General features: G+C 40.0%; 1 protein-coding gene across 1 annotated transcript in view; it reads left to right on the top strand.

Moving 5' to 3' along the window:
• Nucleotides 1-17,127, top strand: part of NCAM2 (neural cell adhesion molecule 2) — a 272,786-nt gene that overhangs the window by 106,591 nt on the left and 149,068 nt on the right. Inside the window, exon 10 of the mRNA XM_065401487.1 lies at nucleotides 13,314-13,501. Within this exon, the coding sequence (XP_065257559.1) occupies nucleotides 13,314-13,501 (188 nt within the window). The remainder of the gene's footprint in view (nucleotides 1-13,313; nucleotides 13,502-17,127) is intronic.

Here is a 17,127-nt window from a genome sequence, read left to right on the forward strand (position 1 = left end):
CTGTTTCAGACTACATGGTCTTACCTCTGTCATCCAGATATCTCTGATGCTACTTCATGATGAAGGGAAGATGGTGGTCGCAGGGTCAGTTTGTCAACCAGTGGCTTTTCTGTTTAAATTTGTAGAAAAAGTAGTTGATCCCAAAATATTGCATCTTACAAAATAGGTATGAAGGGCAATGAAGTAGAGAAGATAGAGGCTGTTATTTCAGGTGGTATGTCGCCTTCCCATACTATACAATTCTAATTTTTCAGGAAGGGATAGAGGAGTTGTTATAGGAGGAAGCTGTTTAGAATTACTGCAGGGTAGGTGCCTTCCCTGGCTGCAGACCTCTTAAGGGTCTGTAGGAAAAAGTATGTGAACTTCCCCCCACCCCTCTGAGTTCTAGTGATCCCCAGTGCAACACATCCTAGTCCTCTCTGATAACTATGGAGGACCAGGAACTCTATAACCATACGAGCGGCCTTACTGGGTCAGACCAATGGTCCTTCTAGCCCACTATCCTGTCTTCCGACAGTGGCCAATGCCAGGTGCTTCAAAGGAAATGAACAGAACAGGGCAATTATTGAGTGAAACATCCCGTGTTGTTCACTCCCAGATTCTGATAGTCAGAGACTAGGGATGCCCAGAGAATGGGGTCGCATCCCTGACCATCTTGATTAATACCCATTGATGGACCTGTCCTCCATTAACTTACCTAATTCTTTTTTAAACCCAGTTATAGTTTTGGCCTTCACAACGTGCCCTGGCAATGAGTTCCACGGGTTGACTGTGTGTTGTGTCAAGAAATACTTGCTTTTGTTTGTTTTAAACCTGCTGCCTATTAATTTCATTGTGTGACCCCTAATTCTTGTGTTATGTGAAGGAGTAAAGAAGACTTCCTTATTCACTTTCTCCACACCATTCATGATTTTATAGACCTCTATGATAACCCCCCTTAGTTGTCTCTTTTCTGAGCTGAACAGGCCCACTCTTTTTAATCTCTCCACATATGGAAGGCTTAATCAGTTTTGGTGCTCTTCTCTATGTCTTTTCCAAATCTAATATACAGTTTTTAGAACTGTACGCAGTATTAAAGATGTGGGTGTAACAATGGATTTATATAGGGGCATTATGATATTTATTATCTTATTATCTATCCCTTTCCTAATGGTTCCTAACATTCTTTTAGCTTTTTTTGACTGCAGCTGCACATTGAGCGGGTGTTTTTATCCACAATGACTCCAAGATCTCTTTCTTTAATGGTAACAGCTAATTTGGGTGCCAACATATGGGATGTATGGTTAGGATTATATTTCGCAATGTGCATTACTTTGCATTTATCAACATTGAATTTCATCTGCCATTTTGTTGCCGAGTTACCCAGTTTTGTGAGATCCCTTTGTAGTTCTTCTCAGTCTGCTGTAGACTTAACTTTCTTGAGTAATTTTGTATCATCTGCTAATTTTGCCACCTCACTGTTTACTCCTTTTTCCGCATCACTTATGAATATGTTGAACAGTACTGATCCCAGTAGAGATGCCTGGGGGACATCACTATTTACGTCTTTCCATTTTGAAAACTGATCATTTATTCCTATCCTTGTTTCCTGTCTTTTAACCAGTTACTGATCCATGAGGGAATCTTTTCTCTTATCCCATGACTGCTTTCTTTACTTAGGAGCCTTTGCTGAGGGACCATGTTAAAGGTTTTTTTAAAGTCCAGGTACACTATATCCACTGAATCACCCTTGTCCACTCACTCGTTGACCCCCTCAAAGAATTCTGATAGATTGGTGAGGCATGATTTGCCTTTACAAAAACCACGTTGACTCTTCCCCAACAAATCATGTTCATCTATGTGTCTGATAGTTCTGTTCTTTACTGTAGTTTCAACCAATTTACCTGATACTGAAGTTAGGCTTACTATACCATAATGGCCAGGATCATTTGTGGAGCCTCTTTTAAAAATTGGTGTCACATTAGCTATCCTCTATTCATCAGGAGGATAGCTAATGCAATCCAATTCTACCACTCCACAGGGTAGCTGCCTGGGCATAAAGCCAGCATCAACTTAGGCTAAATCTGGTCCACTGTATCTATAGTGTCATCCTGCTGTGCTGAATATTTTTTCCTTGGGAAAAAAAATAGTCAAAAGTTTGAAAACCTCTGGTCGTCTATTAACAAGCAAAAATGTGATTCAGTGTACCACTTGGCTGCTATAGGTCCCTCGGCACACATGCTGAATCAGGTAATTTGCCATATCCAATTCTGCATATGACTCTGAACATACACTAGGGTTGGATCTATGAAATCATTAATTGAATTACCTTCTGGATGTGACAAGTGATGTATTAGTCTGTGCTCCCCTTGCGATTTCTGAGGCATTAAGCCTAATGGGGATAATCAAATGTATGGAGACAGATTTGAGCCAAGGTTTTCCTGCTCTACATAATTTATGCAGATCAACTTCTTCTAGTTGCAATGCTGACTTAAGACTATTTTTTTTCCTATTTGAAAAGAACAAGAACAATATGAATTTACTTTTCACCCTATTCTGAACTCCTATTCTAAAATGTCACTGTAAGATTGAAATAGTTTTATTAAAGGATCCTATTATAATAGATGACTTTAGCTTAATTACATGCCTTTACTATGCTGTGCTGTGTATTTTTGTTCTCTGTATGTTGAATTGCCTCCTCATTTTATCATTCAGATTTATAAGCTTTTTAGTCCATCTGTAGTAACTATCAATAGTGGCTTTTCTACAGCTCTCTTTTCAGTAGAGATCCACAAAGTTGAAAGCTAAGCTGTTTCCAACCTTCCCCAGAGGCCTTGGAGACTGCATCTAGGTTTTCTGGTTCAGTCTGTGATAGTGTTATGGACCAGCCATTAAGCTTGGCCCCTGATCTGAGCTTAACCAAAGTTCAGTGTATTCAGATCTGGAATTTAGGTTCTTGATCATCTGTATTTTAAAGTACACTAAGTCCAATTTTTACTTTTTTACTGACAGTGCTTGCTTTGCTTTGGAACCAGCTCACCGTCTGTCTAGGGAAGCATATCTTGCAGAAAAGGTGTAATAATATATTTAAGGTCAGTTCTTGATCTATTTTCTGGAAGGCTCAAATGAAACCTATGTTCTACATCCGCTCAATCTCTGGTTTGTAATGCATCCATGCTATCCCTTTATAAGAAGTGCATAGCCATAAACTTTATTCCAAAGATTTTAACTTTCTAATATATCTGTGAACTATTCTTTATGTATGACAAGACAATAGGTATTCTAAAAACTAGTATATTTCAAATCCTCTGTAAATTCTGCATAATGGATTTAGGTAAAATATTCAACAAAGAAAATGTAGCAATTAGTTGAACTTTCCTAATCATCTCTGTGCTTGCTTAAGGAGATATTTACATATGAGAAGGCCTTTCTATTTAATTCTACTTGAATATGTTTTATTATTCAATTGATGGATATTCTCCTTTGGCACCAGAATTTTGGGGCATTTAACTTATTCCTCAGTTTTCTAGAATACTGTAGTTTTTACCAGATTTGATTTTGCAGCAGTTTATAGTTTATATGCTCCAGCCTCAGGAATTTCAAAAATTTGCTTCTATTTTCATGATTACTATTTTTCTGAAACACATACAATATTTCTGTAAGAAACAGAGTGTGTATTTTTGTGAGGCAGATGCTAACTACTGAACCTTCATCAGGACATAATACAATACAATAAGCAATTAACAACAATACAGGCCATACAAAAGCACACATATATACACCAGGGCTTTTTCCATTAAAATTTGATCCTTAATTTTGTTGTAAAAAAGCAACTTATTGGGGTTATATTCTCCATGTGATATCTAGTCCCACTTAAATGAATCTGTGCTTGACTCGGGTGTCAACATTATTTTGTTGTGAATGTGGATTTTGCCACAGTGGTCACTACCATTGTCACCTTGAGACAGGATTGCTGTAATGCCCTCTCCTGCTGTAATGCCCTCTCCTTTGGGATGAACCTTAAGACCACTGGAAAACTTCAGCTTCTGCAGAATAAGGGAGCCCATTTGAGGAGCATTTCTTGAAGAAAATGCATAGTACACCTTCTGCTCTACAATCTGCATGAGATTTTTATTTGCTTCCTGATGCAATTTATTGGTTATAGTCTTTTAAGATCTTAAGTGGTTGGGTCCTGCTTATCTCAGAGACCACCGCTCTCTTCTCGTGATTCCATACCCTAGTTAAATTACACTGGTCTACAATTTTTGAGAAGTCATCTGCTTCAGAGATAAAATGTGCTATTTATTATGTATTTTGATGTGCTGAATTCAAATATGACAATTAAAACAACTTATTGGCTACTGTTTCTAAGATATTTAAGTTTTTACATTTTATGTCTATGTATATTGTGTAGATAGTAGAGTTTTAATCATAAATTGTAAACCTAGGTCTTTTCATGTGTTTATGGTTCCTTTGCATGATAATATTTCACCTGTCCTGTTTATGTAACACTTTAAAAATCAGCAAAAGGGTTATATAAATAAAATTTATTATGAAACAAAAGGCAAAAAAGGATTATGTACATAGTTTAGTCCTATTCAGTGTCTACTCGGTGCTCCTTGGCTTGTCTCTTGTATTCATTAAATGAAGCATCTCTTGTCACTGTCCAGCAATAGTCTGCAAGCATTGATGGGCTCCATTTGCCCTGATAGCGTTTCTCCATTGTTGCAATGTCCTGGTGAAATCACTCGCCGTGCTCGTCGCTCACTTCTCCGCAGTTCGGTGGAAAAAAATCTAGATGAGAGTGCAAAAAATGTATCTTTAGTGACATGTTGCAACCCAGGCTTTTGTATGCCTTGAGGAGGTTTTCCACCAACAACCTGTAGTTGTCTGCTTTGTTGTTTCCGAGAAAATTTATTGCCACTAACTGGAAGGCTTTCCATGCCGTCTTTTCCGTGCCACGCAGTGCATGGTCAAATGCATCATCTTGAAGAAGTTCACGAATCTGAGGACCAACAAAGGCACCTTCCTTTATCTTAGCTTCACTTAACCTTGGAAATTTTCCATGGAGGTACTTGAAAGCTGCTTGTGTTTTGTCAATGGCCTTGACAAAGTTCTTCATCAGACCCAGCTTGATGTGTAAGGGTGGTAACAAAATCTTCCTTGATTCAACAAGTGGTGGATGCTGAACAATTTTCCTCCCAGGCTCCAATGACTGTCGGAGTGGCCAATCTTTCTTGATGTAGTGGGAATCTCTTGCACGACTATCCCATTGGCAGAGAAAACAGCAGTACTTTGTGTATCCAGTCTGCAGACCAAGCAAGAGAGCAACAACCTTCAAATCGCCACAGAGCTGCCACTGATGTTGGTCATAGTTTATGCACCTCAAAAGTTGTTTCATGTTGTCATAGGTTTCCTTCATATGGACTGCATGACCAACTGGAATTGATGGCAAAACATTGCCATTATGCAGTAAAACTGCTTTAAGACTCGTCTTCGATGAATCAATGAACAGTCTCCACTCATCTGGATCGTGAACCATGTTGAGGGCTGCCATCACACCATCGATGTTGTTGCAGGCTACAAGATCACCTTCCATGAAGAAGAATGGGACAAGATCCTTTTGACAGTCACGGAACATGGAAATCCTAACATCACCTGCCAGGAGATTCCACTGCTGTAGTCTGGAGCCCAACAGCTCTGCCTTACTCTTGGGTAGTTCCAAATCCCTGACAAGGTCCTTCAGTTCACCTTGTGTTATGAGGTGTGGTTCAGAGGAGGAGGATGGGAGAAAATGTGGGTCCTGTGACATTGATGGTTCAGGACCAGAAGTTTCCTCCTCTTCCTCTTCTGACTCAAGTGAGAATGATTCTGGTGCATCAGGAACCGTCAGTCCTTCTCCGTGGGGTACTGGGCGTATAGCTGATGGAATGTTTGGATAATGCATTGTGCACTTTTTCTTCTTTGACACACCTTTCCCAACTGGAGGCACCATGCAGAAGTAACAATTGCTGGTATGATCTGTTGGCTCTCTCCAAATCATTGGCACTGCAAAAGGCATAGATTTCCTTTTCCTGTTCAACCACTGGCGAAGATTTGTTGCACAAGTGTTGCAGCATATGTGTGGGGCCCACCTCTTGTCCTGATCTCCAATTTTGCAGCCAAAATAAAGGTGATAGGCTTTCTTAACCATAGTGGTTATACTGCGCTTTTGTGATGCAAAAGTCACTTCACCACAAACATAGCAGAAGTTATCTGCACTGTTCACACAAGTACGAGGCATCTCTGCTCACTTTGGCTAAACAGAAATGTGTCCCTTTGCAAAATCAAACACTGACAAATAAGAGAGCACGACACTGTATGATTAATAGAGCTGATATAGGGCAATTTGTTCAGCAGAGTGATGTAAGCTTCGTTATGATTGCATCATCCATGACTTCTAGGAATAACAGGATGCAATTCATATCATGTATGACGCAATACCAGCTTCAGATTGCATCATTCATTGTTTTGCCTAAAAAGCAAGTACTGTCCAAACCCAGTCATAGATTTATTCATAGATACAGTCAAAGATGTATTTTAGTCATTTCTGGTTTAAATTGAGATCCCTTCCCTTTATAACTCACTTATCCTCCACCATTCCCAAGTCAAGGATCGTATATACTGACCCAATAGCATATCTTGAAAACTAGAGCCAATCAACAATTTTAAGCATCATTTTCATTCTCAGTGACCCAGAATTAGTAAAGTTTGACTACATTTATTTCAGAAGCATTTTGGCTGTAGAGCAGTGTTATAGAATCACAGAAATTTTGGACTAGAAGAGACCTCGAGGAGTTATCAATTTCAATCCCCTGTGCCAAAGCAGGACCCCGTAAACTGAGACTATCCCTGACATGTGTTTGTATAACTTATTGTTAAAAACTTTCAATAATGCGGATTCCACAACCTCCCTTTGAAGCCTGTTCCAGAGCTTAACTACCCTCATAGCTAGAAAGTTTTCCCTAATGTGACGGGTTGGATCACAGAACCCACCTTGGGAGCTGCCACCTCATGTGCCAAGACTACTTCTGCCCCTGCTTTCCCTGCCAGCTCAGGACCCCAGCACCCTGTCTTGCTGAGCCAGACATGCCTGTCTGCTCCAGCACAGACCCTGGGTCTGAATTACTTGCCCCAAAGCTGAAGACTTAACTGAAAACAGCTTACAGAAGTATTCCTGTCTTTAACACTCAGATGCCCAACTCCCAATGGGCTCTAAACCCAAATAAATCTGTTTTACCCTGTATAAAGCTTATACAGGGTAAACTCATAAATTGTTTGCCCTCTATAACACTGATAGAGAGATATGCAAAGCTGTTTGCCCTCCCCAGGTATTAACACATACTCTGGGTTAATTAATAAGTAAAAAGTGATTTTATTAAATACAGAAAGTAGGATTTAAGTGGTTCCAAGTAGTAAAAGACAGAACAAAGTGAATTACCAAGCAAAATAAAATAAAACACGCAAATCTAAGCCTAATACAGTAATACAATTGAGTACAGATAATATCTCACCCTGAAAGATGTTTCAATACATTTCTTTCACAGACTGGATGCCTTCCTAGTCTGGGCACAGTCCTTTCCCCTGGTACAGCCCTTGTTCCAGCTCAGGTGGTATGGCACTCCTGTTAAAACATCACAGAACGATATTAGTCTTTTTTACAACTGCATCCCATTGTTGACTTGTAATCAATTTGTGATCCATTATAACTTCCAGATCCTTTTCTTCAGTGATACCACTTAACCAAATATTCCCATTTTGTAGTTGTGCATTTGATTTTTTTCTTCCAAGGTGAAGTAGTGTGCAGTTATCTTTATTGAATTTCATCTTATTGAACTGAGACCAGTTCTCCAATTTGTTATGGTCATTTTGAATTCTAATCCTGTTCTCCAAAGTGCTAGAAACCCCACCCAGCTTGGTATCATCTGCAAATTTAATATGCATACTCACCACTCTATTATCCAAGCCATTAATGAAAATGTTGAATAGTATCGGACACAGGACTGATCCCTGTGAGACCCCACTAAATACATCCTCCCAGTTGGACAGTAAATCATTGATAACTACTCTGTGAGTATCGTCTTTTGACCAGTTGTGCCACTCACCTTATAGTAATTTCTCCTAGACCACATTTCCCTAGTTTCTTTGTGAGGATGTCATGTGGGATTGTGTCAAAAGCCTTAGAATAATCAAGTTATATCACATCTATTACTTCCCCTCTACCCACTAGGCCAGTAACCCTGTCAAGGAAGGAAATTAGCGTGGTTTGTTCTTGACAAATCCATGCTGGCTATTCTTTATAATCCTGTTATCCTCTAGGTGCTTACAAATTGATTGTTTAATCATTTGTTCCAGTATCTTTCCAGTGAAGTTAAATTCACTGGTCTAGAATTCCCTAGGTCCTCTTTGTTCCCAGTTTTAAAGATAGGTACTATGCTTGCCCTTCTTCAGTCATCTGGACCCTCACCCATCCTCCATGAGTTCAGATTTGCAACAAATTCCTCCCTGTTGTTAAGAGTGAAGGGGCTCGGAAAGGGTCTTAAAGCAGGTAATTTACCATGAAGGGCCATGGACTTTGGAATTGGATTCCCACATCGCTTTGCTAAAGCCCAGATCTGTTGACCTGCAATTCATGCTGCGAGGCTCATCCCTTTTTCCAGGGCTTCTGGGAGGTTGGGAAAACTGAGACACCTTTTTTTGTTTAGAAGTGCCAAGTGTTTTTGAGCTGTTGATTTGAGAAGCAACTTTGTTTGAGGACATTTGGTCCTATTTGTGATTTGTTTCTGCTATTCTATATGGCACCCTATTCCCATAACAGCTTAAGAATGAGTGTATGTGCCTTGAACATAAGATTCAGTCCATTTTTAAAAACATAATTGAATAAATAATGTAGGTCTCAGAAACCTGGATTTGCCTTTGCTTCTAAGAGGTTGATAGATGTCTCCCCTGGTAGTCTTCTGTTCTTCAAGATGTGTGTACCTACAGAAATTCACAACCTCCTCATTTGCCTTATAAGACTTCCCATACAGGGGATGCGATTTGATCAAAAGTGAGTTAGAAACAGCACACAACACCAGCCTGGATTATATCATTATCAAAAATCAAAGCTTGAGGGGGAAAATTTACTGCTGACCAGATAGAACAACTTGCCACCTTCTGCATCCATGCTAATGTCCACTAGTTCAGGAATATCAAGTAATTTTGAGAAATTATGTGCTATGTAATAGAAATTGCATATCTAAAATGCATGATGGAATTGCTGCATTTTGTGGCACATGTTACTGTGGTCAGACATGCACACATACTTTCTTGGCTCTAGTATGCAATGTCACGCTTACATATATTTAGAGGCATGCGAAAATTGCCTGCTGGGGAAATGCCAGTTTTTCAGTTACCCTCCCGACCATTCTCTCTAATCAGCCCATCATCCCAGGAGTCGCCATTGCACTCAGGTTTAGTGCTGTAAGAGTGCTGAACATATCTAATCATAATGTAGGGAGATGCTATGGCAAGCTTTCCTGTTCACAAATCTCTGTTAATATGAAATATCAAGTTCTACAGCTCCTCTGCTATTCCATCCTTCATATAAAAGTATTTTCAGGCCAAAATCTGCCCTTTATATGTTACATATAAGTACCATAGCTCTGACTTAAGTATTTAAGTATTGCATCAACCTAGGTGTGATTAAATTACTCAGTATTATAACCTTTGAAAGAGTAAGATGAGCTCTTGCTTATACTACAAAACTCAAATATGGCCATGAGAACACATCTCTTTCACTCCTTATTAAATCAGAGCCAACTGCTGCCTTTTGGAAGAGGAAAAAACTGAATACTTCTGAAAATCTTTGCTTACTCTCAGTAATATATATCATCCTTGATCTACTGCGTCCAGAACTCCCAGTGATATCAGTCAAGTCCAGTATATACACCTGTAACAGTAACAGAATTATACCAAAAGATGATGCTCTTTCACAAAGGCAAATATGGAAGGAATTTGCAGATTTGCATTTCAAAGAAAACACATAGTTAAACCATCCTGAGGCTAGACTTCAGCATTCGTTTCAGTATTCATGCTTTGTTCTGGTCTCAAAGCTCCTAACACTCCTCTTAATTTTCTGATGTAAATATAAACTGATTGTTTTAGTCTTTTCACAGACTTACGGTTTTCCCTCCTGATCCACCATTTTCTAATAGTGTAATACATTTTAGTGTTGATTTCAGGTAATTTTACCCACATTTAGTCAAGCTACACTCTTGTGGAGGAGACTTCAAGCACACATGCTGAAGATATGTGGATATACCATCTCTGCTTTTTCAGGGTGACAGTGTATTATTGGATCTTCAAATATTATTTATTGGATTACTGTCATGTTTAGAGACCTCAGTCAAGATTGGAGCCCTGTTGTGCTAGGTGCTGTACATATACATAGGAAAAGGCTATTCCTGCTCCAAAGATCTTACAATCTAAATAGAAATCTAAATCTAAACAGAAAAAGGATGGGGGACAGGAATATTAAATGTCCAATTTTACACACCAGGAACTGAGAGAGTAGGGTGACTTGCTGAAGGTCACATATGAAGTCTTTGACAGAGTCTTTGACTGAACCCAGTGCTCATAGGTCTCAGTTCACTTGTAAACACAAGAGCATCTTCTCTCATTCAATTAGTTATAGAGGCTTTAGCCTGAACTATAGATTATGAGTAAAAAATCCCAGTTATCACTTTGAGGGTTGACAGCTTTTTGTCCCAAGATCAGGCCCAGTATTATTAAAAATTATTATATAGTTGGGAACCCTGATGTGCACAGTGCAACACTCACACTATAGGAACTCTTTTATATTTACAAATACATATTTTATTAATACATTTATCAAAGTCACACACACTCTAACTCAGTAAGCTAGATAGAGATAATACAGAAAGTAGATCTGAACATCCACACTCACACCATCCCTTGCAGAACAACCTGAAATGTTAGCCATTATCTTCCTCATCACCATCACCTTCCTCATCTTCACCAGTAGCCATCATTCTGGCCCCTCCTAAGGATAGGGTGACCAGACAGCAAATGTGACAAATCGGGACGGGGTGGGGGGCAATAGGAGCCTATATAAGAAAAAGACCCCAAAATTGGCCAGCACATCCCTCGGCCCGTGCCGCTTCCCGCTGCCCCCATTGGCCTGTAGCGGCGAACCGCAGCCAGTGGGAGCCATGATTGGCCAAACCTGGAGATGCGGCAGATAAACAAACCGGCCCGGCCCACCAGGGTGCTTACCCTGACGGGCTGCGTGCCAAAGGTTGCCGATCCCTAAACTAGGGCATCATCTAATACAGTATTACCAGATGAGAATTCTTCCAAAATAAGAGATCCAGAATCCAACATGAACATAAGAATGGTCATATTGGGTGAGGACCAAAGGTCCATCAAGCCTAGTATCCTGTGTTCCGACAGTGGCCAGTACCAGATACTTCAGAGGGAATGAACAGAACAAGGCAATTTATCCAGTGATCTATCCCCTGTCGTCCAGTCCCAGCTTCTGGCAGTCAGTGGTTCAGGGACACCTAGAGCATGGGGATGCATCTTCACTAATAGCCATTGGACCTATCCTCCAAGAACTTATCTAATTCTTTTTTGAAGCCACTAATACTTTTGGCCTTCCCAACATCCCCTAGCAATGAGTTGCACAGGTTGACTGTGCACTGTGTGAAGAACTGCTTCCTTATGTTTATTTTAACTCCGCTGCCTATTAATTTCATTGGGTTATCCCTGATTCTTATGTTGTGGGAATGGGTAAATAAGGCTTCCTTATTCACTTTCACCACACCAGTCATGATTTTATAGACATCTATGACATCCCCTCTTAGTTGTCTCTTTTCTAAGATGAATTGTCCCCGTCCTTTTAATCTCTCCTTATACAGAAGCTGCTCTATCCCTCTGATTTTTTTTTCCATTCTCTTCAAGCTTTCCAGTTCATAGATAGATAGATAGATATAGATTTGATATAGCTATATAGATGGGACAACAAGAATGACTGCCCTGCACTGAAAGCAGGGGGGCCGTTGCCCAGGCTTGTTGGAGGAAGACAGTAGTGCTTTATGGTGAATGGGGGCAGGTAGGGAGAATAAGATGAGAAACTACTGCAAAAAGGTGGTGTTGGTCAGCTTTGCAGCAGTGACTCACTCTCTTGGAATGTAAGGGTGGAAGTCTTTAAAGGTGCAAGCTCTGGCGTTGGAAACCCCGTTCTCCATGCAGCAGGCAAGGCAACACCCACCCTCCCTCCCCTTAAGGTGTGATTATCAGGTGGGTTTGAACCTGCTTTGGGCATTGTGCTATTCCCTCCTTTTTAAGGGGGCTGGGAAGGAATTTTTTCCCTCACCACCATATTGGCTTCGGTGGAGTGGTTTTTTTCACCTTCCTCACAGCAGGTGTTAGAGAAGACCTATTATGATGAGCACAAAAGGTGTGGTAGGCTATATGTCGCAACTTATTTGTTAAGTGTGGGGCAGATGTCCAGTGCAGGTACTCCATTGGGAAGGCATCCAGTGACCAGATAAATGGCCTGGTAAAGGACTTAAAAAGGTGGTGCTGGTTAAATGAACAGAACATTGGGGGGGTTGGGCTCCAATGGTTGGAATGGCATGGAGCCAAACGCCCTTTCTTATCGCCCATCTTACCCCTCCTATGGGGGGGGGGAAAGGGGGTGGATGGTAAGGTCCCGAAAATGGATTTGCTTGAGGGACCTTGATGGAAAAAGAGGGGGAGCTGGTAGAAGCCCCCTGCCCAGGTAGTTACAAAACAAACAGGGTTTACGTGCACTGTACAATGTACACTTATCTGCCAGGTAGTCCCAGACATCTAATAATAAAGTTGCAGCCTGATTAAATCCATATCAAGTGTATCCTGTCCTTTTTTCGGTATAGCTGGACAACTGCACACAGTATTCAACCGTATTCAAGGTCTCGGCGTACAATGGATTTATATAATGGCATTACGATATTTTCTGTCTTATTATCTATTCCTTTACTAACGGTTTCTAAAATTTTGTTAGCTTTTTTGATTGCCACTGCATATTGATGAGATGGTTTCAGAGAACTATCCAAGATGACAACATGAAAAACTCATAGATGAGAACTGACATTGTAGCAGTCCATATTATGAAGTGACACATTTGTAAATTCAAATTTCCATGATAACCTTAGTAGTATATACAGTACTTGAATAAAAATGTGTTGCATATTTGATGGAAACAGAAGCAGATAACGTATTTGTTTAATACTCTCTTTTTTTTGCAGATGCTCCAACATTTGTGTCAAATCAAACCTTGTATTATTCTTGGGAAGGCAATCCTATCAATATAAGTTGTGAAGTACTATCTAATCCTATAGCTTCAGTTCACTGGAGAAGAGGAAAATTAGTTTTACCTGCAAAAAATACTACCCATTTAAAGACTTACAGTGCAGGAAGAAAGCTGATATTAGAGGTAAGGCTTTAAATGTAAATTAGCAAATTACATTTATCAGTTGGGAGTCATTTAATTTCTTCACTGATCAGGAATTATTACTGGAGTTGTATAAAACACTTACAGATCAGATCTGTGATGTAATGAAGAAAAAATCTTATGAGCTATTTATCTCCATATTCCTTGTGATCAGCTAGAAAGAAGTCCTTGGTTCCAATCAATTGTCTTGCCTTCAGTTCACCACTCTCAGTGAACATTAATATAATCTGAGTTGTTTGCAAAGTAGTAAATAAAACATGAACATTTAAAAAATATTAAAACTGATTCAGTAGATTGATATTATCAATGATTTAGTGCCTGCATGAAAAGAATTTGGCCATTTCAGTCCAGCTCAAAGCAGACATGTATATGCAGTACAAAACTAATTGGCTTTCTTGTTGGCAGTCTCCATAACAAGGCTTTTGTATAGAGACTAATGTCCTTTCTTATCTCTTAGAGCCAGTCCCAATAACAAGCTATGTTGACTGGCGCACATGAGGAAAAACAAGATGCCAAGGATGGGATTTAATTAGGCCCCAACAACTTTATTAACTTAACTCATCTGGGAACTATCTTGCAATAACTCATACTGTGCAGGTCATGATTCCTTCCTTAATCATTTTCACCTGGGGCAGGGCTGATGTCAGCCCCTCCCTGCTCAACAGCTGGTCCCTAGCCCATTGCTTGGACTCCAGCACCTCCTCCTCATATGAGGATTGAGGAGCTGGAGAAGAGGGGATTGTATCCTCACTGTACCAGACACTAGGAGTCCGAGTCCTGTTTCCGGCCTTTTTTAGGGGATGCCTTTCCCTAAGTCAATTTCCAGTTCTGGTTTATCAGGGAAATGGACCCCAGTGAAGTTAGTAAATATGGAAATAAAGATTATATACTGACATCCTGATGCAGTATAACAAAATACATCAAAATATGTATAATGAAAGGAATGAAGTAACATTGCTAACATGTACATTACCCTACCCTATGTACTCTACCCTGATATAACGTGATCCGATATAACATGAATTTGGATATAACGCGGTAAAGCAGTGCTCCCGGGGGTGGGTGGGGGGGTGCGCACTCCGGCGGATCAAAGAAGTTCGATATAAGGCGGTTTCACCTATAACGCGGTAAGATTTTTTGGCTCCCGAGGACAGCGTTCTATTGGCGTAGAGGTGTATTTCAAATAAGTATCTGATCTAGTTATTCTGCTGAAGTTATAAAGACAGTAGAAAACAGAAAGTTTTAACATACATTTGGCTCAGAGTTACAGTAGGGCAGCCCCTGAAGAGTCAGAAAGAGTCTTCCTCAGAAGAGTGTTGTGAAGGTAAATTAATTAATGTATATAAAGTGCTTTGGTGTTGTTGAATGAAAAGTGCTCTAAAAGTGAAAAAGAATATTATCATTACTGGGGAGGGATAATTTCTCAGTATTACATATATAAAATTACCCAAGACATAATATTTTAGATCTTCCATTTGCGTGAGTAAAATAAATGTATTTTATATCTGATTGCTAATATATCTTTACATTAAATCTAATCCTAATGAGTTGCTTTGTTCCTAATTCTTTGATAATTTAGTGCTGAAAAGATTGTGGGAAAGTTTTCTTTGTAATTTCAGCAAATCAGTGTAATCTATAAAATACAGTGCAGTGCTTACTGTTGACACATGTGCTTCTAAGATGTCAGTGGGCCTTATCATTTTTCCCTTGAGGTCAGCGAAAACCCTGTGATTGATTTCATAGGGAGCAGGATAGTATCTGCTTACTATCATGCAAACAAGATTTTAAGAGACTATAAGAGAAATGGGTTCAAAGTCACTGTGAATTTGACACAAACAAACACTACTGGCTAGCTAGCAATTCTATGTCACTATCTTTATACTGTCTTCTTTTAAATTCAGTTTGTAGTTATGTCACATGAAAAGGAGGTTCACAGTTGAAGAGTGATTTTAAAGCATGAATCTGCTGACTCTTTTTTTAAGGCTCTTGAGCTGTGAGAACTCAAGCGTCACTGCGAGTGGGTGACTGAAAAATGCATCACTGCGGTGTCTTAGAATATCTGTTTTAAACAAATAAGAGCTGCACAACTTAAAAAATAATGCCAGGAAAGAAATCCCTCCTGACTATCCTTCTCATTTATGTACCTGCTTATTCTCCCTATTGGATCTTTCTTCCCTTTCCAATGTATCAATAATGACAATGAATGATTGAAAAGTTCTTGAAGAGGTAATGAGAAATGTTCTGAATATGATATCTTGGGTTTAGCAAATCTGTTTCTACTTGTTATAGACATTACTGGTGCTATATATATATATATATATATATATTGTTAGGGGAGTGAAGTGTTGAAACCAATGGTGTACTGCAAAAATAAGTTAGTAATCAGGAAAATATGCAATGGTTTACATAATGGTGACTATAAATTTGCCTGAATTCTGAATCTGAGTCCTTCATTCAGGCAAAAATCCCATTAACACCAATGGGAGTTTTGCTTAAAAGAGGAGGTCAGGATTGGGCCCCTACATTATACATAGGAGATTGAGATCATAAACCTCAATATTCATAGAAATTGTAATGTCACAACTTCTGTTAAAAGAATGACCACTAAGGGCATGTCTATATGGAGAGTTAGTGTATAGCAAGCTGTGGTGTACATCTACAGTGCTCTAGCATGCCACATGCTAGCTGGCCATTTGGACACTGCTACCACACACTAAAAGTTCCATAGTGCTCTTTGACCCATTGATGTTTCAAACAACAGCAGGTCAAAGTGCTCTGTGGAACTTTTAATGCACAGTCGCTATGTCCACACTGCAATTTATTATGTGACTGCTAGTATGCTGCAGATTTATACCCCAGCTTGTCATGCACTAACTCTCCATATGGACAAGTTCTAAGTATCTAGTGTTTTAAATCAGGGGTTCTCAGGACAAATTATTTGGTGGCCTCATAGTGCAGCCACCAACTCTTGCTGGTGACCGCTCTCACACTTTTCCCTAAAATACGTAATTAGCTGCAGGAACAACAAATACATGTCCAAATCATTGTAACTGATTTAGTGCTAGACAAGAAGTCTGTTGTGAAAAGGCTGCTGCCTCACTACCCCAGGGCTGAACCCAAAGGCCAAGCCTCACCCCCCCCCCCCCCATCCCCCAGGAAGTTGGGGAATTCACTGGCTGCCTGGTCCTCCCGCATTGTGCCCCAGGTGTCTCCATAGCAACCAATACCAATGTGGTGCATCCAGGAGCAACAGGGAGGGAGAGGGGCAGCTGCTTTGCCCTCCCCCCACACCTTCATCACAGCCCAAGAGGGTGTGGCCGCAAGGAAAGCCCCTGGTGGCCGCATTTGAGAAACACTGTTTTAAATTAAAGTAATATTACTCAAATACATTTGAGGAAATACATTTAACACCTTTCCCCTACCAATATTTCACAGCCACGCTACTTTCCAGTGATCACAGATAAAGCTATGCATACCCTGAATCTTGCAGTGTCCATTTGTAAGGACCCAGATATCCTGGAAGACAGCTCACCTACCTCTTTCAGTCACCACCTACCCCTAATGTTAGGTTAAATATTTCTAGAGGGCTCGTAGCCTGGTCCCTTCCT

The sequence above is a fragment of the Emys orbicularis genome, chromosome 1, assembly GCF_028017835.1.
Source record: "Emys orbicularis isolate rEmyOrb1 chromosome 1, rEmyOrb1.hap1, whole genome shotgun sequence".
Classification (NCBI taxonomy): domain Eukaryota; kingdom Metazoa; phylum Chordata; order Testudines; family Emydidae; genus Emys; species Emys orbicularis.